Genomic DNA, 25,304 nt, shown 5'->3' with positions numbered 1-25,304 from the left:
AAAGGGACACATATATCCTCTCCTCTTTCTTCTGATCCTCAACATAGATTTTGTTCTCTTTCATTGGGTCCGGACAGAGTGGGACTAAGCTGTCAGCCGAGTGATAGAGCGGTCTACAAGTCCATGTGGTGACCCCCCCCCCCCCCCACTGGGTCTGGGAAGGGGTTGTGGGGGGGATTTGCAGAAGGGAGGGAGGGCAATGAAAGAGAAATAGTGGGAAAGCTAACAAGAGGTGGGAGGAATCCAAAGTTTTTAATATCCGTTTTGCATGTCTTCTGCTTTCATACGTGGTTGCTGACGTCATGCCAAGTAGGACAGTCCAATCAAAGTTCACCATGAAGACAAGAGAATCACATGCTGGTCCTCTAGACTATCCTAATATGTCTTTTTTTTTTTCTTTTTAATGTCTCCTTCGTATATTTCCTGCAAAAAACATTTTATCCTCAGAATGGCAGGAGGTCTTTTCCCTCAGCCCGCAGCCGTCCGTTCGTCCGTCCTTCCACATCCATCTGCTCTCAGCTCCTTCCCTGGGCGGAGGCTTGCCTGGCCCTCGCACGTCAAGATCAGCCCCGGGGTCTCAGAGGATATGCCAAGTGCAACATGGGATCGGGCCAACGGCGCCGAGCCGAGATGGAAGCAGCTGGGGCTGGAACACGGCGTACAGGTGCAAAGGGGAGGAAGAGATTGAGGGATAACGTGCAAAAAAAACGGGACCGAAGGGGTGGAAGGCGAGACGAAAACAGAGAACGCGAGAGGAAGGGTTGGGGTGGAGGGCGATGGAAGGGGAGGCCGGTGGGAGACCCTAATCTACAACGTGGGAAAGCCAGCGAGCCAAAAAACACGGGAGAGCACACGTACGCGCAGCGGAATCACGTGCGCAAGCAAATCACGTCGCTGCCTGCTGGCTTGCTCTGCGTGGATGTGTTATCAATTATTATTCATATTATTATTACTACAAAGCGGGAGTCTGGCCAGGACACCTGTAGGGAGGGTGGAGAGAGGGGGGGGGGAATGAAAATTTGAAAAAAAATGACGTGGATGATGACGTGTGCGGGTATGACTCATGATTTTAGCATTTCCAAATAGCACACGCACACGCGTTCTATCTTTGATCCCTCATAATTGAAAACTAGGAGATATGGCCGTTCAATTAATCCCGTAAATGACGGCGTGACATTTAGTCCGGGAGCTGTTTTTGATGCGGCGAGCCAACTTTCTATCTTTGAAACACCACTGTGAATATTTAACAAGATCCAATGGCCGGGCCAAAGAGAAGGAAATGCAACATGACATGCGGTGGCTTTCCACCATAAAGACTCGTGGCCAACTTTCACTACAGTCGCGCTCAAACATGAATATACAGCCAGAACTGCGTAAATGGGACGGTGCTGCTTTGTGAGCAAAAAGAGTGACAGAGCCTTTGTGGAGGGGAGGACAAAAAAAAAAAAACTTGGACAGGCCTTGTTGTTCCTCCAGCTGCACTTTCTTCCAATGTCTTGCCAGACATGTACTTGTTTTCCCCTCCCTCCTTCCTTTCCTCATACTTCATTCCCTGCGTCCATCATTAATTGATTTTCTTCCTTTTGACCGCACGCAAGTGCTAATGCACAAAATGCAGAATGATGTGACATCAAAAAATGGATCCTAGTCAAATAAAAAGGGGCCAACACGCGCCGCGTGAGAAAAAAAATAAATAAATTGGAAGTAATTTTCTGTAATGACAGCACATCAATTAAAAAAAGAAATTCAAAAACTTTCTAATACGAGCATCTTTAGCGACAAACAGCGCACAAGAGACTCGCTTTTGTGGTTCCTTTCAATCAGGGTTGTCAGAACTGAGAGCAGCCATTGTTTCCAGTTACTGGGATTGTTGTGGTTTCAATTTTGAACACGAGATTAGAGCGCCCTTGTACAAGTACTGTAATCAGTCTCGGGGCCCTCCTTCCATGCTTGGCTCGGGAGAAATCAGAGCCCCCCCCAATAAAATTACCCCTGGGCTCTCGTAATGGCTGACTAATGGTGACACATTGTGTATCACTTCCAAATATGAAAAATTTACAATAGTATTACTCAGAGGGAAGGAGCTAAAACAAAAGGAAAAAAAAAAAAAAAAACGGATTTGGTTACTAGGTAGAAAAAAAACATACGGAATAATTCACCATGGAAGTAATAGCAGCTGCTTGAAAATTATATTTGATGAGCTCACTAAAAGCAGGTATTGCATAAAACAAAAATATTCATGAGAAAATGATTTTTCCAATGCGTGTGAAAAAACAATTACATCGTGTGTATGTTTGTGCCACATAGCATTAAAGAAAAAAAAAAAAAAAAAAAATCAGAATCTTTGTGCCCTTTGAGTGCCAACTTGGCCGGATGAGAGAATAGTTGGCTGGAGATCGCTGGGTGGAAAAACCAGATGCTGCCGTCGTCCCCATTAAAAGTATTACATTGTGACCTGCTGTTTTATGTTCATTGTCATTAAGAGGGATAATGAGTTCCTTTGTTCAGAAAAAAATCAAAATAAATAAATAAAAAAGGACAGCAAACATCCTGGTGCCACTTTAATAAGAGGTTTTTTTTTGTTTTGTTTTTTAATGCCTTGATAACGCCTTTCAAACTGATTGGGGTTAGCTCCAAATCGTTAGCTAACGGCTAACGTCGGTCTCGGTGTGTACCTTGCGCTGTCAAACCAACGCGGACGAGTTATTACGTTTAAGGAACTCGGGCTGACGTAAGGTTGAGTCGTCCTCATCGGAACTCAATCTTTCCAAATTTATTTTGTTCCAAAACCTTCACTCTCTCCAATCAAATATCTTTTTTTTTTTTAGGAGCTCACACCCATTTGTACATTTGTTTTGAGAAACGAAAATGCTGGACGCCCAGTTGAGAAAACCGTCTCCCTTCCGTTTTGTGACGTGAAAACACTAACGGCTTTGCTCACTACGTCAGGCGTGTTCGCATGAGGAAATGTCACAGGGCAGCGAACCCCCAGACGTTCCTTCCTCCAGCTGACCAAAAAAAATAATAATCTTTGTGACATAACCAAATTAGGTGTGGGAGAGGGTGGGTGGTCAACGTTTGCTCGGTCGGCCTTGCTCCTGGGATGGTTGCGTGGGAGGGGAGGGGGGGGAGGGGGTCAAGCTGTCCAGACACCAAATTCTGACGGAGAACCGACTGGGGCAAAGAAGGGAGTAGCGCAACGGAAGTAAAAGTTGAGCAACTCAAAAAGAAGGCCCCCTTTTTTCTGCTCGTTTCAAATATTCAATTACTTTTAGCCTTGACTGACTCATAGCGATTGGGTGTTCCAAAGATAACACGATTATTCGTCTTTTTTTTTTCTTTTCGTCGTTGATGATGATGATTTCGACTGGAATTCCACACCGGTTGACTCACTTGAAAATCATAAGCGTGACGCAGAACGACGACGTTCTCCGGCGGCGTATTTGAGAATGGACAATGGGACGGTTAGTTCACCGTGAAGGATCGATCGTTGATTTTTAAAGTGGTCAGAAATTATTCGCGGGGCCCTCGGCCATAAATAAGATTCATTAAGACGCTGATAAATGCTCATTACGTATGATCGCCATATTTTCTCATCAAAGCACTTTCTGAATCAATCAATACGGGCGCTGGTGGTGATTAGAGCGCTGATGGATCAGAGCCAGGCTGGCCTTTTAATGAGAAGATTTTCCATCAACATGATTCCGGATCACTCTTATTCATCATAATAGGTAAGGACATGGGCATATGGAAACCTTCGTTTGGCCGCCGCGTCATTATGATGAGCGATTGCGGCTATGGCCTGTCACTCCGCCACGTCGTCCGTCACCGGAGTAGGAGAATTCATATTCGCAAGGTCTCGTTTTCATTAATCCCGCTGAAAGAAAGAGACCTCGTGAAAACATGAATGACCTTGTGGTAATGTATGCTTCTTTTTTTTTTTTTTTTAAAGCTGACGTCCATCTCCTCAGGACCGCTTGGCACAAAAGAGAAAGAAGGCGTGTCGCTTTCCGCATTCGAAATCATCACCGAGGGACAAAACGTTGGCAAACATATGTTTGCCACAACTTTGCAGACATTTGTCTCTCGCCCTGTTTGTCACCGCGTGGATCAAACGGAATAAGCTGTGAGCCAGATGCCAAACTGCCTGCTGACGAAACTCATTTCAACAACAATGCCACTGAATCACTCCTCATTCCTGGACCTGGCTCGACATTGCAAAATTAAACGATGAGCCACGGGATTTTTTTTTTTCCAGAATTTTTCCTCATTAATAAAGGACATAGTGTGTAAATATAAATGACATTTCTGGCTGGGGAAGCCACAAAATGGATGTACAAGCCACTGAACAGAAGCGAGTCAAACTTGTTTCAAAAATGAGTAAACACTGCCACCTGGTGGGCAAAGAAATACAACAGCTCTGGGAACTTAAATTAAATGTACCTTATCACAATATCTATCATATTAGCACACAGTTTTATGTTTCTGAATCATAACACGGCATTTTTTAACAACATTTTAAAATATATATATTTTATGAGGGGTACTTTGTTGCAATTGGCTGGCTACCAGTCCAAATAAGATAATATTGCTTACCTTTGGTTAAACATGCCTCTGAAGTTGTAGCAAGCTCTATAGTTGGGCATGGGCTTGAGATCAGGTCTGTAGTTGGGCACGGGCTTGAGATCAGCTCTGTAGTTGGGCATAGGCATGGGTTTGAAATCTAGAGGCCTGTAGATCGCCGGCTCGCCTCTCTTCATAGCCAAACCATTTAGCTCCACTGTTGGTGTTATACTGCCTGTGTGAGGACGTACATGAACAATTCATCCCAAATTTTTCATGGATTCTCCGGAAATGCTTATGCTCACTCTGTCTTTGTTTACAGTACCTGGATTGCTGTTGATGTCTACTTTAGGTGAGCGAGGCATTGGCCTGGGAAGGACACTTTCATCCAAAGCTTTGGAGGCTGTGGAATGTTGGGCCTTTTTAATGCTGGAGCCCTCCGCCTCCCAGACCTGCTCCCCAAGAGTCAACTGCACTGTGAAGATCTGCAACAGCGACACCCAGAGGCAACGCCACGTTATGGCAGGAAGCCGGTCAATTGACAGAGTTGCTGGATGTTTTGATACCTAGTAAAAAAAAAAAGTCAGAATGATGAATTCCTTTCCTCACCTTAGCGTGTGCAGGGCCTCTCTCATTGAGGAGCTTGTACTGCGGCTGGATCCGATTGAAACGGGCTAACTCATTCACCAAACACATTGGAGTTTTCTCTTTAGGGTTTGCCATGTTCTCCTCGGGCGAACCTGAAAACAGTGGTTGATGATTCAGGGTTCCAACACGTTTTAAATTTTGGGACTTGTCTATTCCTACCTGGCGGTGTGGCAGGCACAGGAGCGTCCCCAAATCCAGCTGCAGGAGCGGGGCAGGCGGGTGTGGGGGACGGGCCTGTGCCGTTGACAGAGGGCTGCAGACCCAGGGATCCCGGGCTGGTCATGGCTGCCAGAGGACCTCCGGAGGAGAGGCCAGGACCAGCCTGGGCTACTGAGGTCTGTGCTTGTACTTGAGCCATGCTCTATTCCTGAAAAAATAGCAAATGATTTTTAGATCGCGGAGGAAGGACGACTCAATATTTGACAGCTGGTTTTCAATATTTGCACATTTTCAGCAATTATTAACTTCTGAATTCAATTTCCTGGGTCTTTAAGAACAAATTCTTGAAGCGAAGCACACATTCTGACAAGGCAGTAGCCCTTTCACGCAGACAATGAAGCTTTATTTGGAGGAGCTTTGCTCATGTTACTGCCACAAAGCACCACTGGCAAAATGGGGGAATACTGAATGCTACAATGGACTTGCAGATTTCGTGGAAAAGAAATTGACATGTCAACAAAAGCTTAAATCTACAATAACATTGTCTTCTTTTTTTTTTTCACCCAGTACTGATGCATAGACACAAAGTAGTCTGGTGTTTATCCAAAATTTTGCTCAGAAACATCATGATGGAAATGATCATATAGCCACAACCATTATATTTGACCAAGAACTACCTGATTCACAAATATGGCCACTTGCCAGGTAAATGAGCACATGTGCAAAACCAAAACAAAAGGTCAGATACTAAAAGAGAAGCCAGTGGGTGTGCAGAAAAACTCCAAAGTCAATTGCAGTCTAATGACAGAAAAGCAAGCACCGAACATGACATTTTGAAGTTTCTGCATTGGGTTCTCTGGCAACATACTTTTCCGTGTTTCTACCCGTAAACAGTTAAGCACATCGTTTCTTGCCTCAAATATGGGGATGGGTGTTAGGTTGCAGGGTGTCCACGACCCTTCGAGCATTCATGAAGGCTGCGACTCTTTCCACTTTAGCAAGGAAGCTAACGTTGCCATTCAGAAAAAATAAAAACAACCTTCCCTTTGCGTGGCATCTCCCCAAAAACAAACGGACGTAATGATTATGCACTCCGGGGACGTCTTTAATGTGTAACGGGTTATTATTAGGCAATATTATGGTCATGGAATCGTTGCTTCAACTGGCTTCATCATGGCAGATCGGCCGAGCGTCCCTCTTGTTAGCATCACCTTAGCGCTCCATCTACCACGAAAGTCTCGGCTCTTTCTCTGAACGTTGGCAACGGAAGCGGAGTGAAAGCAGCATGGCAAGTAAACTAAAGCTAATGTGAAAACAAACTGACGAATATTATGTACATTTATTTACCTTTGTTTAGGGCCAGACCCCAGTTACACCTCCAACATTGGCAAACACTAAAGAGAACTGGAGGCAGTTGAAACATACCATTTGATAAGTGTGGGTAATGAAAATAAAAGTATATCAAAAGGCGGGTGAATTCAGATTAGGATTTTTTTTAAAGGCGTGGGGAGATATTGTTTTGTGTGTTTTGATAATATTGGACGCTTTGTATTGTCTCTATAACGTCGTAAGAGATTTGAGGTAAATATAGAATGAATTGGACACACCCACGGTTATTGAATGGTTCAGTCCTAGTCTTCGTATTTTGCAGCGTCCATTCGGACTTTATTTCTCAACACAACTTACTTTATAAATTCGATTAAATCAGGAAAAACTAATGTTTTTAGAGGAACTCGAATTTTAATATAATTTTATATATAGCTGCTTGCCGTGTACTGAATGTTCTTTCAGATTTTAACTATATTATACCACACACTTAAATTAATATTCACATTAATGTTCATTTATATTTGTTACAGGTAAGAAAACTACCATTACACAGATCGCGCACACCAGTTAAACAAAAGTGAATCTTTGCTTTTATTATCAATTATGAAAATGAACAGGCACCTATAACACAGAGCTTGAACATCCCAGAACATTTTTTTTTTAAATAAATATGAAACCCTCATTAGTGTCACTAAAATAATATATAATAAAATCTGCAACTAGGGAGTTCAAACCACATTGGAAAATGAAAAACCAATGACCCACGTAACTTAGTCACCCCGCAAGTTAAATTGAAATAAAAAAATCTCTTCCGTGAAGGCTTTTATTATATCCCCTCACAAATCCTCTCTGCTCTTAAACAATCATTTCAGTACCATCATGTCTCTAACAGTGAATGAGACATTAAAAAAAGGAAAAAAAAAAAAACATGGTCAACTAGAAAGTTCAAGAAACTTATCGATACACTTAGTGTGCTGTGATCTGTGCCATTTCGTTCACACCACTCAAGACAAGCTAAACCTGGGAGGGGGGAAACAGCAAATGCAACGCTAAACAAACCGAGATGGAAAATTCAAGTATCTTATTGATTTCTTGAGGAATGATGATTACGCTTTGAATGACCGTGCAATATCGAGCTTGTCAAACACGGTCAGTCATGGGGGGGGGGAATAAATCACAGCTGTCTCAATGTTCAATGCTCTTAAGCAAATAAAGTAAAGAAATGCATGCAATGTCACTGTAAAACTACCTGAATCTTTTTTTTTTTTTTTTTATAGTATCCTTTGAAGCTGGCTGTATACATCCTCATTAAAGTTCTAAGCCAACCCATTATCACTAAGCCACTTCCTCTAACACCCCGCCCCAAAAAGCAAAGCCCTATATACAATAGCTCCAGACATGTTATAATTTTATAACAGTCTCTTTTGGTGAAAATATAATTCAACATCTGATAGGTATCTTTATTGGTGGGGGGGGGGGGGGGGGGGGGGGAAGTACCTGAGCCATATCGCTGACCAGGCAGAATCGCAACACTGTTACGTCATTACCCCCGCAATTCTCCACCCTTGCGGAAATAAAAATACCACAATCAAAAATGTTAACCAACAGCCTCATCCGCAAAACAGTACAAAAACTAGACATGAAAAGGATTTAAAGGAAAAATGCAAGAGACATTCATTAAATAAAAAATAAAAAAGGACCTGTTTTGAGTTTGACTTAATGCCACATTTGTTTTGTTGCCATTTGTACCAGCATTGAACCAAAACCAATGTGTGTGTACGTGTGTGTGTGTGTGTGTGTGTGGGGGGGGGTTCTTACAATATTGGGAATGATGATGTACTGACAGTGCCTTTTAACTACATACTCTTACAGTGCATATAAAGGTGTATATATATATATATATTGTCAAAAAAAAAAAAAAGATGAAGCATCTTCTCGAGTTTATGATGGTCAGGTCCCTTTTAGAAATCCAATCGGATAACTTCATGGTCAGCCCAAGCATGCGTCCATCGGTTGGTTATTATTGCACAACACAAGGACCCCAACGTCCGCGCGCGCACACACAAAAAAAAAAAAAAAATGTAACAATAATTATCTTTTAAAACAGAAAATACACAAAAATACACCTTGCATACTGCATGACTATCATTCCGCCCCCTCCCATCGATTTTCCATTCTTTGTTATTACCAACTAAAACATGCATGAAACTGCCCAACTGGTGAGGGGAGGGGGGCAAGAGGGGGGGGGGGGCAATGCAGTCAAGAGCCTCCAGCGCATTGGTGTCTGTCCATTGTTCCAGTCAAAGGTCAGAGTTCAGAGACTGAATGATTCAAAAGTGCTTTACGTAGGTCAGTGGGACTTTTTTTTTTTTTTTTCTTCTGGGGTTATTACAAACTTTTTTTTTTGTACATTAGCAAGTATCATCTGTGAAGACAGTGCCGGTTGATTAGAAAAGACATAGGTGCTTGGTTTCACGTGGTCGTGCCCGGCAAAGAACTCACCGTGATACCACCACTTTGTCTTCTTTGGATTTTTGTTACACGTTCTTACATAAAAGGAGTTGTCGGGTGGTCGTCTCTGCGGGAGAAGAAAAAAAAAAAATGCGACTTTGACTCCACGGTTGATCAATTGAACAATGGGCATAAGAAATGAATCTTTGAATGAAGCCCATTCCCAAAAGGCGCCTTACTTTTTCTTTGCAGCTGGATAACATGCTAATAATGCTAAGACAAACAGATTGCACTGAGAGGGCTGGTGACCAGTCTTCCGTCAGGATGGAGAGACAGATGTGACCGTTGCTATAAACGTGAGGGTGGACAGGTACGTTGTCCCCCGTGAACATTACCTGCAACGGAACGACAAGTACGACTTCAGATTTGGAGGCACGCTGACGTTTATTTTACTGGCGCGGTCGTGCGGTGCTTACCTGAGGTGAATCGAAAGGATATCGACTACTAAATTTGAAGAGCAGCTGAAATCTTTCCCCTTCGTACAGCGTCCCGGGGGCCCCCTCCATGTCTACGATCCACCTGAAGAAAAACAATGGAGGTACAGAAGATCAGATGATCGAATGCCTTTCAATCAGTCCGGTAACACCAATAGCCTGCTCTCATCATATAAAGCACCAAGGATGAGGGGGGGAAAAAAAAAAAAACGTCATTGATAGCAGCATCGCAACCGCTGACCTAATTTCTTCCAGTGAGTGAAGCTGATAGAACATCAACAACTTGTGGCTTTGGTCTACAGCCTTGGGGAGTTTTCCGCTAACTCTTGTTGTGTGTGATCATTCAGGCCACACGACAACGAGGTTAGCACTTTACTCCGATCTAAGAAGACCCAATATTGACACTTCAGTGTTTGAAAAGAGCTCCAGGAAGTATCATGTAGCGCAGCCACGATGCACCGCTACCAGTTGTAGCAGCTTTCAAAAGTTTCCATTGAAATCAATTATTTGTTCTGGAGGACAAATAGATTTGATGGACTGGACAAGGAAATGATTTAAGAAACATTAACTGTCAAAGGAGGAATTCACAACGGTATGTTTGACCCCCTAGCATGAGATATGAAAAGTCGCACCACTTGCGCTATCACGTTGTTAACAGTAACCAGTGTGTTCCGTACAGACAAAAACAAACTGACACCTTATCTCAGTTACACACACAAACCCACAAAGTATGCATTCTTCCATGTTCGAGAAATAAACCGTCCTGACCTTCAAGTCCATGGAAAAAATATATATATTTCCACGACTCCCTCGAGACTTGCTTAATGCAAATGGAAATTCATTCAATGTCAATGCAAGGGCTCATTAAAAAAAAAAAAAAACATTATAAGACACACCCATCCAAACCATGTTCGGATGTGTGTTCAATGCAGAAGCCAGCTGAACTGGTTGGAAGACTTTTCTGCCAGGCAAAAAAAAAACATTTCAGTCTTACCACAGAATAAAGATGAATTATTTGCTTGTTTACTAAAATTCACTCTTGTAAAACAACTGAATGTGTTTAACGCTATGAAACATTTAAACGGCTAATGGTATCACAAATAACTCCAGTCAGAAAGGTCAACCAGTCCACTTTGAATGTTGCCATTTTAAAAGGACGAAGGTAATACTGTAATAGTGGTGCAAATGCCATTCACGGAAATGACTCAAATTGCTCATGGCAAATTAATTCGTATGCTGATTTATATTTGAATAATTTCAATTCAGAGAGCATGCTTGTTATGGAAATTTGAAGTAAAAAAAAAATAGAATACTTACTGAGTTATGGTGTTCTGTACACTTTTTTCATTCAGCGTCATTCCTGGGGGTGGATCATTTTGCAGGGCTAATAATTCCTTTTGGAGTCGTTTCTGCAGAATTAAAAAAAACACACAAAAAAAAAAGCAAAAAAACAGACAACCTTGACTACAGTGAATCATTTTAAACAAAAGCATGGCCCACTTAAGGCAAAATTTTAATCTTACGATTCAAGTGAGATTAATATACAATATTTTGATAGGTCACTTTCGCAAGAATACTTAAATGTGTATTGGCTGAGTGTCTACGACGAATATTATGTTTACAAGGGTTGGCACGTTCCAAGTTTGGTGTTTACACACATACAAGCATCGTGATTCGTTGGATCCTGGTGTTTATTCGGATGTTTCCGTCTTGTGTAGTTTTCCTAAGGAAGCGATGCACCTGTTCAGCTCAAGAGGAAACTAGAACAGGTCAACCTGCGCACCGCCTCACAAGCTAACTCAGCCGAACAGCAAACGCTCGGTCGTCGTTTAACTGCACGAACCTTAAATTTGAACTCGTTACATCATATTAATTGTGGTATTAAGAATGTCAGTCGGTGAACGACATTTCAGAGCATGAATATTTTCGCCCTGGCTAACTGGTTTGCTGTTGATGATGGGCTAACGTTTGGAATGCTAGCAAAAGCCAAGCGCCGGACAGTTTAAGTCGAAACGTGTCACCATATCCGCATTGACGTCATCTCTACTTAATTTAAAAGCCGTGTGTTACTTATGACGCAGTAAACAATAAAAAGGTCCAGAGAGTGTGGACAAAAGCAAGTACATGATCAACTTGGGGCCGCTGTCATTTGTGCTCTTACCTGCATCGACGCCATGATGTAACCCCCACCCCCCCAACAGTACTGGGGATGGTGACGTCAGTGGACACGTGACGGCACAAGTTGTTTTGACAGGAGACAAACCCAGCGACGTAAAAATTTGTACTGTCCTCCACTTTCACAAAATGATTTATTCATCCACACAGGAAATGTTATTCATGACTTGACTAAAAAATAAAAAACAAGTAGAGTGACTGAAAAGGATGAGCCCGAAATGGCTTCACAAATCCGTGCTCTATACACTTCCTTATGTACATTTAAAATCTCTTAAATGATTGGACTCAACTGAAAAATTGAAAAGCAAAAATCTTAAACTAGAATTTTGAAAATGAAAATGCCTATTAGAATTGCTCAGGTTGCAAAATAGTCACACTTGCAAATAGAATTGAATTACTTGTCTCGTGGAATTGACTACAACTACTGGTCTGAAATGCACGAGTACCAAAAAATTATATTCTGTCAATTATTTACAAAGAAATTTGCCATTATTAGTAATGCTCACTGGTTCATATTCCTCCATGTCCTACTGTCTGTTTTTGTAAAGTACATTAAGCTTTTGTACGCCACCCCATTTTGTTTCTGGCATTTTTTACTTGCCTTTTCTTAATTATAAAATAGAAAAATTATAATATGGATGTTTGTCCATCTCTAAGAATTTGAAAATGGTATACCTGTACAACACATACAACTGGTAAATGACTCGTTGCTGCTCCTTTGAATCTTAAAATTACTGCAAATGTCAGAATTCAGTTGTAGCTCATGTGGCTGTGAAAGAAAGAGACAAATCTTTGTCACGGTTCAAACAACTGTTTACTAAGACAGGGGTCGGGGAAAATGGTGGAAAGAACAGACACGTTTGTCACATGTTCCGAGTGAACACAGTCTGCCGTATTCATACATTATATTAAAATGAAATCCTTTAATACTTAAACAATGACTAATATTCTGATGCAAAATCATGTTTTACAAGGTTTTATGGCAAAACAAGTTAAATAGTGAAAAGCATCAAGTGATGCAGGTTACTGCATCAACACTTTAGCAATCCAGGAAATTAGCTGCCATGAGCAGTTCCAGTGCAATCTCGGGAGCGATGGGGAATTCGGGGATTTCTGTGGAGCTGTTGGTGTAGCGGACCTTGTAAGTGAAGTACATGCAGACCTTGGAGAGGACATGAGAGGGAATCTCCCTGAAGTTGACTTCGTTGGTTTCATTCTCAGCAAATTGACCTGCGTGAAGGGGGGGGGAGATCATCAATGATGAGCTCTAGCATGTCCAAATAGCAAAAAAGATACTTTTGTCTTGTGTCATATTCATATTTTGATGTCAATCCCAAATCATAATATGGTCTACATTGTCTGGATCCTCACCTGGACCACTCAGCATAGCCTTGATCGTCCCCGATGTCAACGCGTGTTCTCTTTTCACAATGAACTCGTGGCCATCTGAAGATATCAATTTTACATACATGGCTTCTGGTCCTTCACAGCCGCCATAGGTCCTTTCTTCACCATCTATAAAACAAGCAAAGTTTCTGACAACTGTCAACCAAATATGTAAATAATTTTGTCGGCATGCCTTCTTAACAGCTGGGGCTGTTTCTTTCGCAAAGTAAACATAACTCACCCATGCTGATGCAGGGGGGTCTGTTCCTAGCAAAGACAATGGAATGGCATTAGAAAAAAGCGTATTAATTGATATGCACATCTTTGGACGAGTAATGAAATATAATCGGGCAAGTGGGAGTGGTGATGTGTGCCGGACGCTGATTCCATTACGGGCCCTTTAAATAAATGTTGACGAAACATGGCATTTAAACCCACACAATCAGATTTAGGCGAAAACTACGTTTGAAGTGCTTTTTGTTACGATCCTCGGTGGTGAAAATTACATTTATATCAATCAAAATCGCCAACCGAGTTCGCCGCAGCTGGAGTTAGCTGGCTCATGCTGAACGGCTAACATGCTAATGCCGTGACCACCCACGTTTATGCTTTCTAATACGACACGTTTACAACAAGGAATTAAAAAATCTTCCCACAGTCACCATCGTACCAAACACTAAACATTAAGTAAATAATTAAATCGGATAAGTCTTACCACTTGTCGATAGACTGTGGAGTGGCAATAATGCTTAAGCTAACTTTAACAGCCGGGATGTTGACAACCGGAAATAGTTCCCACTTGTGCGTGACTTAAAATGACCCGTGGTGCTTCTGTGGCAATGACATTTGTTCCGTCTCTGCAAATAAACAGTTTACTGAAGCCGTGCATATAATTTTGTTCATTTTACTTAAAATATTGTTTGTGGGTCTGTTTTACACCAGACATTCCACTTCTCTTACAGAAACATTTGTAACAATTGCCATACCTTCTAATTGCAAAAGAAAGGTGCCCAACGTGCAAGAACATGGATCAATTGTCTCCTTTTGTTCATTGAAGTGCTCGTGTGGTTTGCTTGGGAAATAAAGCCATAATTAGACAAAACAGAAACCTTTCAAGTCGTGACGTTGACATGACGCGTCATCTTCGAACGGCTCATCGACATCGTCAGTCGAGCATTTACATTGTCAACCCCAGAAAATCAAATTTGTGACTTAGATAAATTGTTGCTTCATATATCTGTCCTGTTCATTTATTTAAAATAGCAAGCCTGGATAAATATTTATCGACAGATATAATCTATTACATATTAATATTTCAAGACTTCTGATGGTAATTATTATGCACTTTTTGTCCTGTAGGGGTCGTATGTGTTGCAGAATAGCTCATCTGCTGACTGTTTCCTCTGGTAATGATGGACGAGAGCAGGTGAGCATGTGACAGTGACATTTCACAGGCCCATAAATCTACATGCAAGCTAGAATGTGTGACTTAAGCATGCGTGCTGCACGGTCAGAACCCCCCCCCCTCCTCCTCCATTCGCCTTCCAAAAAAGAACCACTTGAAACACTGATGCCAAACTTTAAGCTGTGACGTGGGAACAGTGAAAAGTGTCCCGATAGTCACGGTCAGGTACAGAATGTGACATTGATTAGTGTCGCTGCATGTCCAAAAAAGTGATGACTGGTGAAATGTGAAGCAACCCGGAGCTGTTACACTTAAGATAGTCCAGTGCTGTCTTTGTGGATCAAAAATAAAGCATGCTGCAGAAGTGACGCCGCTGACCTGGTATTTGTTTTATAGTAAGGCCTGGCTTTCATAGGGTGATCCAAAAAGTTCTGTTGGTGCACACACACACACAGTGGAAAGCAATCAGTGACCTTGCAGCCCCCCCCCCCAACCCCTCCATTACACCATTAGTGCTTCTGATCAGAGCTGGCGGGTGGCGTCGGCCGCTTTCATGTCTCTCTGATATGACGCCGGCGGCCTACTGCAGCTGCTTGATGCTCTATTTTCGGGAGGCTTCCTTGACACACACACAAACACACACCAGCATGCACTTGTAATCACAATATACAATATCTTTCGTCATGCCAATTGGTCTTCATCCCTCTAGCATACGAGAGCAAGTCCTCATCTTGAGTTCCTTACCTTCAGACAACACAAAAAACAAAGCATTGCGAAACCAGGTCAGAATGTCTAGTGGCGATATAGGAAAGGATGAGGGGGGGGGCATTACTTTAGATAAAAGAGGCAAAGGCTTGTCACAATGAATTGTCCCATTACTTTCTTGCCTGCAGCCATTTGGAGTGGCCTGATATTTGAATGTTCAATATCTTTCCATCGATGCATCCATCCATCTGCGTCAGGCTTTAAATGGCATAAATGACACGTGAGCAGATGTGACAACCGCTTAGCATCAATAGCTCGCGGCCAACGTAATATTTAAAGCGTAATTTGGGGCAAGGAATCACTCGACAGTATGGCTGCGGTAAAGAGAATATTAACATCTAAATGGCATGCGATCAAATTTGTGTGTTTTTAAAAATAATTTGGACAGCCACCCCCCAGATCAGATCAGGTGCCTTTGGTGGGCTTAGGGTTTTATAACTCAAGCTTTGCCTATGTAAATTTAACAGCTAAACTAAGCTAAGCTAGCTATGCAAGGCACGGAAAGCGGATCTTGTTCGTACTGATGGCTTAGCACAAGTTTGGAAAAGGAAAAAAAAAAAAATGTCAGGACACTGAGGAGATTCCGTCCAATTTTAGAAGCAAGTTTCTTCTCCGGTCTGATGCGACTATCGAAGGAACGATTTATAGCAAATATATGTAAATTAAATTCATTACACTTTGGTATTATCTGTCTTAGTTTTCTCTTACAATAGGAACTACATGATTGAATATTATTTAAAAAGAAGATATAATAGGGGCAAGAAATGCTGTCTTGGCCTAATATGAATAGATGATTGCCCTCCATGACATTAGCTGTCATTGGAATGCGTTAAACGGCCTCTTTGATGACACTAAAGAGCGACAGGGTTTCAGTTTATATTTGTGCACCGAGTGCACTTAAATCTTGGCGGACACCCTGCACATATGAGAATAGTAACACAGATATTGAATATCATTCTTGACAAGCTGGGGCGTCCGTCACATTTGTGTTTTACACTCTCAGGAGGACGTACACACAAATTCCACTTAGCCCGTCATACAAAAATGTATGATGCAACAACTTGATGCAAATGCTGACAGTAGGTAAAGAGGAACTCCAAGAAAAAAGTGAGAATTCAAGTGAGTCACATGCAAATGAGGGAGGCAGATGTAACACAACACAGTGAAAAACATCACTCAGTGAAAAACAGGCACCTGCCTGTTCTCGCTCCACGAATGCGACAGTCTGACAAAGACACTTTGATTACAAGCTCCAGCTTCCCTTGAGACCTCATTATGAGAAGGTCAACAGGAGGACTTTCATTGCTTGGAGGCTACGCGCCTTATTATAGATAATAAGTGAATAAAACAGATTATTTTTTTTTTTTTTTTGCAGTGTGACCTTAATGCTCCTTTTTAATCCATTTTATTTCCGCATGAATAAAATGCAAAATATAAAAATTATCAGACAAGAAAATCACATAACAAGGCATAACATTTTTATTGTTATACACATCAAGTCATCGCCAAAGACTTTGCACAAATCATGAGCCTTGAGGTCTCAAAAGTTTCCAACATTTCCCCCCGCCCCAAATACTCATAAGGAAACATCTATTCGCCTTTCATGTCCTCAAACGATACATCCGGTTAGAAATGTCAATTTGTTTTCCCTCCATCTCACTGTCGAACATTAGAATAATGTGCATTACGTTACCAATAACAAACAAGTTATAGCCACTGTCAAAATACAGGTGTGCAAATTGTTAGAAAAATACCCATCGTCATTCATACCAGATTCTGTATTGTGCTCTGTAAAAATCCTTAGAAATATTATAGATTGTCTATATATAAATGTCTCCAAGATGCAATGTTGCATTTAAAAAAAAAAAAAAAAAGATTCCCAAAACAGACTGTTCAATTCACACAAAACTCGCGTCTTCATGGAGCTAAAGACAAAAGAGCCGTACAAAAGAAAATGTAAATAAATAACGTTTGAGAAGATGCTGGCTGACTCACTCTGTTTCTATTTTTTCGATTATTTCAATTTAAATACATCGCATTAGAAAGCTAGTTGTGATGTCACAGTTTTACAAATGTAATGAACTGTATGGATTAATTAAGACTTTGTTAAAGGTTCGAAGCAATGAAAACTAATCAATATTAAAGCTCTTTTTAATGATGACCAGAATGGTAATATTATTCGATTAATATTTGATTCTTGTGCGGAGTTTAATACGTGGACATGGAGTGCATTACTTTTGTAATTACTGAAACAGAGCCACTTTTGATTCAATAATAATTTGCTGCCTCAAGACTACTCCGTAAAATTGAAAAAATTGTAAATTTGTAAAAAAAAAAAAAAAAAAAAAGTAAAACTTTTACACCTGACCTAGAGTCACCATTGTCAAGCAATGACCAGATTCCGGCAGCTGGACTTTACAGAAGCACTATCATGTCAAAGCCCCCAAAAAAAAAAAAGGTAAGCAGAGCTGCAGTGTTAGCGCAGATGAGCGTAAGCTAACTATATGGAGAACATCTCTTGCAGCAGAGACTTCAGACGTCCCTAAAACGGCCACAAAAAAAATCACAAGGAGGTTGTAAAGGTCACTAAGTTAGCAACAGAGTAATTGCTTGCTATGCCGCTAGCTCGTAGCTCTGCCCCGGTTGTCATGGCGACAAATATTCCGTATTTCTTTATCCTTTGTGTATTGTGATGGAAGAATGTCAACCCTTTTCTAAAGACACCTGGAAACTATTTGAAACTGTGAAAAATTGCATAATACATATCACGTTCTGTTGTTTAGAAAATCCCAAATAATTGAGCAATTCAGTCACTGTTGATTTCGCCAAAAGTCGATGAAGGGAACGCCCATATCTAGTAATTACCAGAGTTTGCAGACACAAAAAAAACTTTTGATCTTTAGTCATGACAGTAAACTATGAAATAACCATTAAAAAAAAATCAAAGTCATGCCTTAGCTGCAACGGAGGCGATAGACAGTTCTTATGAGGAGAGCTTAAAAATGATGACTCAGCGGATGACAACAGTCACGAGTATCCTGCGCAATATTAAGACAAGGATGGTGACTCTCAACATCCTTATCTTTGAAAAAGGTAAACAGTAGTACTGTTAAAGACTTTAAGAGCCATCGTTCCTCTTCAGCACACCTGAATAATTCCAACTCCTCCCTAGTAGTGTCGTGTAGGCATGTGTTGCAATACATATTCAAACATTTGATTTGGATTTCAATAAATAACAATAAGACGTTTCTCAACAAAACTCTCGACAGGCAGCGTCAATAAACTTCCTTTGCTAGCTGTCAATCGACATCAGGAGTAGGTAACGTTAACGTATAAATAATAATAATATATATATAATTTTTTTAATTAAATATTATCTATTAAATGGAGCTCCAGATCGACTCAAATGTTCTTTTGAATGAGATAAGATATAGGTTCCCCAACTCTACGCTAAATTATACTTTAGGAACAATGATATAATTTAATTTTGGGCAAAATATACTCCAAACTCTTTTGAAAAATAAAATACATATTGCACTTGCATTTACAATAAAATACAACTCAATCAATCGGTGTGGGAATTAAAAAAATAAAATAAAAGAAAAGGGTTTCCACTATCCCAAGAAAGACAAAGAGTAAACACAATACAATGAAAAAAAAAAAAGCCAAAACAGTACCATGCAACTTGGGGAGGGGAAGGGGGGGGGGGGCGAGGGGGTTCGGAGCAGTGCTGGATGGAGCTGGACAAACATGAAGTGCTTTGAAAACGCTAAGACTGGCGAGTGACCGTGCTAGCACTGACATATTAGCAACACGGCCGGACCAGCTTGCTGTTGTATAAAGCGGCGGGAACTCCCCCACCCCGCCGGGGGAAAAAATAAAAAATAAAAAACGCTCCTCGCGCTCCCACCGTGACTGTTCCACACCTCACTCCCGCCCCGCCGCCATCGTCACCTCCTGGCGATGGCAAAATAGAAAGGCAGCTGTTTGCTTCCGTCATCTAAAAGTGCAGCTCCGCTTTCTCCCGGCAGCAAAGTCCGTCGGGCCTCCTCGGGGCCGCCGTTCGCCTCGGCGCCGGCGGCGTGTTGAAACGACTTCCACTACGTTTGATTGGTTTATTACAACTCACTAGACACAACATTTCACCTCAGATTTTCCAGAAGCCCAAAGGAGTGCTAATTGGCAGGGGTGGTCCACACGAGGCCCGTGACAGGTCGGTGGTAGTGACGCCTTCCTCCCCGATTCTCTGCGGTGTTACGCTGTTAACCAAACACCTCCGGCTGGCACGGCGACTCATCGGCGCCATTTTCTTTTTTCAAGGCGGGCGATGCAACTGCATAGCTAGCCGTCTTTTTTTCACTGCAAACAGAAACCTTTTTCATCCGTTATCTTTGGAGTCTGCGATATGGCGTGAAAAGAAATCTTACCTAAGAACGAGCGCTATCATGTCAGAAAATGGACAAATATAATTGCAAGGCCGATATTCAACAGCATCACCATAGCGACCAGGATGGAGTTAGGACCCTGAAAAACAATTATGGAATTCAATTATTCACTGGATGTTTTCTGAATTTGGTCATGTGACTTACTAATGAGGCCAAAATGTGAAAATCTTTTTTTTTTTTTTTTCTCCTGTACTCACAGTGTCCTCTGCGCTTTCCGCAATCTCCGTGCTGGCTTTCTTTGTGTCTGCGAGGCTCTTTGGCTTTAGGGAATCTTGCTTCCTGAGTTTAGGGTCGCCCTTGCAGTCCCGTACGGAGGCCGGTTTTGGGGTCGGGGTACTAAGAGACCTGGGTTGCGGTGGCAGGCGTGCCAGGGCCTGAGCGCTAGGCTCTTCCTCGGGGTCTTCCTCTGGATCCGGGGGTGGAGGGCCCCTTACCGGGGGCTTGACGTAGTAACTGTGGTACTCTGTGTGGAGCTGGCCGTTGACGGGGACTGAAGGAGGATTGGCGGGGGCCTCGGGCGGAGGGGTCCGCTGTTGAAGTTTTGCGGGTTTAGGGGGCGCCTCGATGAACGCGGGAGCGACTTTGGGACCATCGGGGACGGACGCCCTCTCCTCTTTGTTGGGCTTCCTGCTAGAACGTTCTTCTTTGTTACTTTTATGAACGTGCTTCTCCTCCTTGCTTATTTTGTGGGAAGGATGTTCCTCTTTGCTGCTTTTGTGGCTGTGGCTGTGGCTGTGGGCGTGATGGCCTTTCTTCTTGCTGGAGTGAGGCGAGTGGGGAGGCGAGCCCACGGGACTATTCAACGGCGAATGAGGAGGGGTGGTACCCTTGCGGTAAAAATGGGGGGAATCCCTCGGTGATTCGTCTTTCTTCACAACGGGGACCTCCTTAATCTCCACGGGCTCTTTAAACTGCTGTTTTACGTAGTCGGGCCCTGCACAAAGGTGATTGAGATCATCTCAATAATCATCTAAAAAAAAAAACTGGTCATCAATTTTTGCCCACACACATATTGGCAAGCGAAATGGAACAGAGCAAAAAAAAAAAACATCAAATCAGAACAGTTCACTGATAGCTTGGGAGATAACCAAACCTTGAACTGATGCCAGTTCTATTTTGAAGAAAAAAAAAAGTTTTCTGGTGTCCAGGATCTCACACTGAGAGAGCAGCGGCCTCTTATCTAACTCCTCCCGCCTCAACTGTGAGTCACCAACGTTGGTTGAGCATCGTTACATTGAAATAAAAGTGTCCTAATATTAAAGATGTGGCTTTTTATTTCCCAGCCTGGTGCTTTCCTTCACATAAACACAATGCTTTTTTTTTTCTTTCAATGTGTCATTGAATAAACTCAGAAAGTGAATATAAATGTCCACCGACCAAGTGTGAAAAATCACACTTCTTCTACTGTGTTGATATCCATTTGCTTCAATTAGCTGCCGTTAAAGTGACTACAGGACATGGACAAGACTGGCTAATATATGCACTGTCAAATAAAAAATAAAATAAAATAAAATAAAATAAATTAAATTAAATTAAATTAAATTAAATTAAATTAAATTAAATTAAATTAAATTAAATTAAATTATAATAAAAAAGGTGCATAAGGAACTATTGTTTGGGGCAATAGATTGCTTATATCAGCTTCCAGTTTTTATGCTTGGGTCAAACAAGGTGGAGCGAGACCCGACCCCCTTCCACCCCGACCAGCTGAAGGAAGGGACAGCTGCGCCGCGTCAGCTACGGCAAGGGGAGGAGGCAGGGAGGGGCTGGGTTTGCTTGAGCACACAAGGATGCCAGCTATGTCTCCATCAGACGGCGGCAAACACACGTTGGCAACAAATATAGCCCAATTAACGTCACCACGAGCGCTCACGCCCACCTTCACCCTCGGCGCTCCCCACCCAGGTGCTGTGTGTGAACCAATCATAAAGGTCAGGGTTCTGTTCCCTGTGACCCTATTTTCCCTTTTGAAGTCAACACTGCCGATGTGGGCGATAATCTGCTATGAGTTTGAAATGTCAATTACAAACAACGAGAGGTTTAGAGCCCTGGTTGCTACGCAAGAGGATTGAGCATGAAAAAAGCTGAGGGACATTTCCACTGGAAGCTAACTCCATAAAACATGAAAAGATCGATTCCCTTTAATGTTCTCACAAAAACTTGTCCTGAGTTAACATGAACTGACAATGACACCAACGCGGAAGAAAGAGCAGTCAACATTCGCCGGCTTTTATCTACGCCGGCCTTCCTTGGCTTTGACGTGGTTTTCATATAAGCAGAACAAATAGGGGAGTGTGTTTGCACTCAAAACAAGCAGCCAAAGGACAAAAGTGAACCTACAGCAAACTCATTCACTCCCAATGACGGTTATAGACGTCATTTGAAGTCTGAATTCAAAGACAAGGACACCTTGTGGATACGTCGGTGACAGTTTCCATAACACAACAAATGACTGGGTTGCGTTTTTGCGGCCAGAGCGGAGAGCATCTCTGCGGCTTAGCGGAGGACACACGCTCAGATGAGTACCATAGTCGATGCGTTGGTCACTCACTATTTTGTGGTGCCTTCTGGCAAAGGCCCAAGGTCATGCAAGCTCATGGGTCTAAATATACCCCCGCAATGGGAGTGAGGGAGACACGCCTCGCTGGTACACATCAGACAACACGCAGCTATGAAAGAAGGAGCTGTGTAATGAATGGCTTTGTTTTTTTACAGCCGGGCATACGCACAGTGACTCAATATAGAATTAATGGTCACTTCTGGTAAATAACATCATGTTATTATTTTCATGAGCGGCATTAAAAGATAATACAAAGGGTCATTGACTGGAACTATCGAAAGAAATATTTAACATTTCACATCTAACCTTAAGAATGTTGAGAATGAGCCTTTTAGAGCATAGATAAGCCCCGCTCCCTCCATGCAGAATTCAACTTTGTCTTTGACGGGAACACAACCCTTCATTGTAGCATATTTATTGCTTCTTGTTTGCCAGTTCAATGTTAGAACACACAAGTTGACACTTTTGTGCTCCCCGAATGAAGAGAAAAAATATTTTGAAGCGTATATAGTATTTTTTTCAACCGTTACCTGGTTGGTAGAAGTTCGGTGCGAGCTCTTTAGCAACCGCCCTGGCGATTTCGGCATCTTGTACCGCAGAGATGGCGGCGTGATCGGCCGCCTCGCTCTTAGTCCTGGCATGGGCCGTCCTAGAAGTGAAACACAACATTGTCAACAACACGGGTTGTTTAAAAAGTATCGCACAGAACATTTGATCCACAATAATCCAGTGTACGGTAACGTGTACCACGCATGTGACAAATTCCTAAATGTCCCACAGTGGGCATTGATGCACGGGGGGGGGGGAAATAGTACGGTATCCTAATGCCAAGAGTAAAAGCGAGTTTGCAAATCCTCAGGCTAAAAGCATCACATCAACCTGGCTCGTGTCTACGACGTTATAGCCAAGCTCCAAACTGCCCAAATAGCGGAAGAGTATTATCTCTTGGGATCGATTCAAGTTTAGTCCCTGCTAGCTTATATGCTAAAAAAAAACACATACGCTAAATTGTCCAATAATTTATTATAACTATAAACAACAACACAGATATGTCATTTAATTTCCACACACAGCTTCCTCCATCTTTCTATCTATCGGTCAGAGTGACCTTAATGAACGGACGGATGACTCTATTTCAGACTGAGGGATGTCCTGTTAGCGCTTGATTAAAATGCATGAGGAGCCATATGCCAACGGCTCGGTTTCCTCCCCAGAAATAAGTCGCTGCGTGACCCACACACAAAGGACACACTGAGGCCGTATTTGCAGACAGAAGCTTGACCAGCTGCGGATAAAAACATAAAAATACATTCAGAAAGAATTTAGCGCTGTCTGAGTGTGTAGTGTGTCTATTTGTAAAATGTGCGGTGATAGAGCCATAAAGGATTGTAACAGTTCCCTTTAGGTAAGAGCGCTTAGCAAGTTCCGGAAGCGGCGCAGACGGGATGTCTGTGGGTGGGAGGTGACGGGGCAGAGAGAGATGGGAGCGGAGTGAATCGGAAGGTGAGAAAACATGAACGCTTGGGAGAGGAGACGTAGTGACGTTGCTTCGTTGCATCCCTGGCGATGCTTAGTAGCCAATTATGGATGAGTTTGGAAAAAAAAAAAAAAAAACAACACATTCATCCATTTGGTTGCATAGCAACACCATGGGGGAAAAATTAGGAATACTATTCTATATGTCGTATTGATTTTTTAAAAAAATATTTGGAATTCAAAAATGATTAAAAATAATAAATATTTGGTATATTATGTATTATTTATATTTGATATTGTATTATTATAGGTAGTTGGATGATTAACTGTATTTTTTTTTAAACAGGTGTCTATAGAAACACTGAAAAACATCAAACCCAGATTAAAAACTAACAAATTTTGGGGGGAAATATATTTTGAATTCAGTAGACATAAAGCAGCTCAAATTAAGGCGCAGGATTCCACACACACACCCGGTCCACCCGCTCCCACTGAGCATTTCTAAATTTACTCCACGCTTACATTTCAGTCCTTGCTCAGAGCATTCCTCCATAAATATTTAAGTGGCCCCAATGAGTGTGCATGTCATTAAGCTTCAGTCCATCACTCATCGGCTGGATCGTGGTCTATGTGAAGATGCTCCTTCTCACACACATGCTGACACAGTTATACACCCCCGTGAAGCCCCTCCCATCTCATTTTTCTTTGCCACATATCACCCTTCTGCTGACTGGTCATATCCTGTATTTTAATATTCAAATGATGTATTCATTTGTATTTGAAATGTATTGGCGGGTTTGTGAAATACATAATATAAATAAAGTGTATTGTATGGTAGATTTCTGATTGTTGACGTGCACTGAGTAAAGACGTCTGTCAAATGTGGTGCGTGTATTTGCGTGGCGCGTGGGCACAGGCTCGCAAACAAGCACCTGATCCCGGCGGGGGGTTGTTGAGAAGGCGACACCGCATCTCCCGGCTGGGATGATTTTTCGTGGTGGTGGGGTGGGGGGGGTTAGCTGTGCAGATTCACATTGCTTTTTGTGTCAACGTGGTTGGTGAAAAATGAGCACAGCTGATGCTAACCACACCACACAAGAGGGGGGGGGGGGGGGGTGTTAGCATCAGTGAATTGATTTGAATATTTTTAACTTCAAGTAACATCAGCTCAACACTTCAAACTGGATTCCTCCTCCAGGTTACTTACAAAAAAAAACAAATCACCAAATGGCCTTTGGCCAACAACAATGACAACAGTGATGGGGTATCCATGGCAACCACTCCAGCAAGGCATCTGGTGTGTATTAATGAATTTGCAAATGAACAAAACCCACGCAACAGCCTACTATATGTCTACGCTCGTGCGTTACCTTCGCACGTAAGCTTTGATTCTCGATATTTGAGCAAGTGCCACTCCACTGAGTGCACCTTGTTAAGATACATTGCTC

At 42.1% G+C, this 25,304-nt stretch overlaps 4 protein-coding genes across 21 annotated transcripts in view; all 4 read right to left on the bottom strand.

Moving 5' to 3' along the window:
- stau2 (staufen double-stranded RNA binding protein 2) overlaps positions 1–6,810 on the bottom strand; it is a 40,670-nt gene extending 33,860 nt beyond the window's left edge. For 12 of the 13 annotated variants that reach the window (XR_015069136.1, XR_015069138.1, XR_015069142.1 and 9 more), the window contains exons 1-5: positions 6,718–6,810; positions 5,371–5,578; positions 5,173–5,303; positions 4,889–5,048; positions 4,597–4,798 (exon numbers count right to left, since the gene is read on the bottom strand). Coding sequence is in view for 6 of the 13 variants with exons in the window: in XM_085938767.1 (XP_085794893.1) it covers positions 4,597–4,798; positions 4,889–5,048; positions 5,173–5,303; positions 5,371–5,569 (692 nt within the window). In the remaining 7 variants the exon portion in view is untranslated. Of the gene's footprint in view, positions 1–4,596; positions 4,799–4,888; positions 5,049–5,172; positions 5,304–5,370; positions 5,579–6,284; positions 6,632–6,717 lie in introns of those variants that run through there. The other variant, XM_085938768.1, reaches the window with a different exon arrangement.
- Positions 6,811–8,174: 1,364 nt separating this feature from the next.
- On the bottom strand, positions 8,175–11,879 carry ube2wb (ubiquitin conjugating enzyme E2 Wb). Of its 3 annotated transcripts, none has more exons than XM_085938785.1 (6): positions 11,806–11,879; positions 10,962–11,053; positions 9,627–9,729; positions 9,390–9,545; positions 9,202–9,277; positions 8,175–9,124 (listed from the first exon to the last, which is right to left on the bottom strand). In XM_085938785.1, exons 1-6 carry the CDS (start codon positions 11,818–11,820, stop codon positions 9,111–9,113), a joined length of 456 nt encoding a protein of 151 aa, XP_085794911.1. In that variant the 5' UTR covers positions 11,821–11,879; the 3' UTR covers positions 8,175–9,110. The 3 variants fall into 3 exon arrangements, with proteins under 3 accessions (XP_085794911.1, XP_085794912.1, XP_085794913.1); XM_085938786.1 differs by lacking the exon at positions 11,806–11,879 and adding an exon at positions 11,307–11,783; XM_085938787.1 differs by lacking the exons at positions 10,962–11,053; positions 11,806–11,879 and adding an exon at positions 9,886–10,026.
- A 731-nt stretch (positions 11,880–12,610) lies between these two features.
- On the bottom strand, positions 12,611–14,151 carry LOC147041673 (elongin-C). The gene is made up of 4 exons (XM_085938788.1): positions 13,921–14,151; positions 13,447–13,472; positions 13,191–13,334; positions 12,611–13,049 (listed from the first exon to the last, which is right to left on the bottom strand). The coding sequence occupies exons 2-4, from the start codon at positions 13,448–13,450 to the stop codon at positions 12,859–12,861; spliced, it is 339 nt and encodes a 112-aa protein (XP_085794914.1). The 5' UTR covers positions 13,451–13,472; positions 13,921–14,151; the 3' UTR covers positions 12,611–12,858.
- Positions 14,152–17,234: 3,083 nt separating this feature from the next.
- jph1a (junctophilin 1a) overlaps positions 17,235–25,304 on the bottom strand; it is a 67,980-nt gene continuing 59,910 nt past the window's right edge. For all 4 annotated transcript variants that reach the window (XM_085938774.1, XM_085938775.1, XM_085938776.1 and 1 more), the window contains 4 exons: positions 22,911–23,029; positions 20,018–20,754; positions 19,803–19,899; positions 17,235–19,734 (listed from right to left, as the gene is read on the bottom strand). In XM_085938774.1, coding sequence (XP_085794900.1) covers positions 19,819–19,899; positions 20,018–20,754; positions 22,911–23,029 — 937 coding nt within the window. In that variant the 3' untranslated portion in view covers positions 17,235–19,734; positions 19,803–19,818. The remainder of the gene's footprint in view (positions 19,735–19,802; positions 19,900–20,017; positions 20,755–22,910; positions 23,030–25,304) is intronic.

Source organism: Syngnathus leptorhynchus, chromosome 19 (assembly GCF_054491065.1).
Source record: "Syngnathus leptorhynchus isolate UIUO chromosome 19, UIUO_Slep, whole genome shotgun sequence".
Taxonomy (NCBI): domain Eukaryota; kingdom Metazoa; phylum Chordata; class Actinopteri; order Syngnathiformes; family Syngnathidae; genus Syngnathus; species Syngnathus leptorhynchus.
This window is presented reverse-complemented; position numbering and strand designations above follow the sequence as displayed.

Excerpts from the sequence above, each read along its gene's own strand:
- ube2wb (XM_085938785.1), bottom strand. Across the intron at positions 9,730-10,961 it reads GTACAGAACACCATAACTCA|GTGGATCGTAGACATGGAGG; the intron begins GTAAGTATTCTA and ends GTTTTTCTTCAG. Across the intron at positions 9,278-9,389 it reads TATCCAGCTGCAAAGAAAAA|AGACGACCACCCGACAACTC; the intron begins GTAAGGCGCCTT and ends CTTCTCCCGCAG.
- LOC147041673 (XM_085938788.1), bottom strand. Across the intron at positions 13,050-13,190 it reads GGCTATGCTGAGTGGTCCAG|GTCAATTTGCTGAGAATGAA; the intron begins GTGAGGATCCAG and ends CCCTTCACGCAG.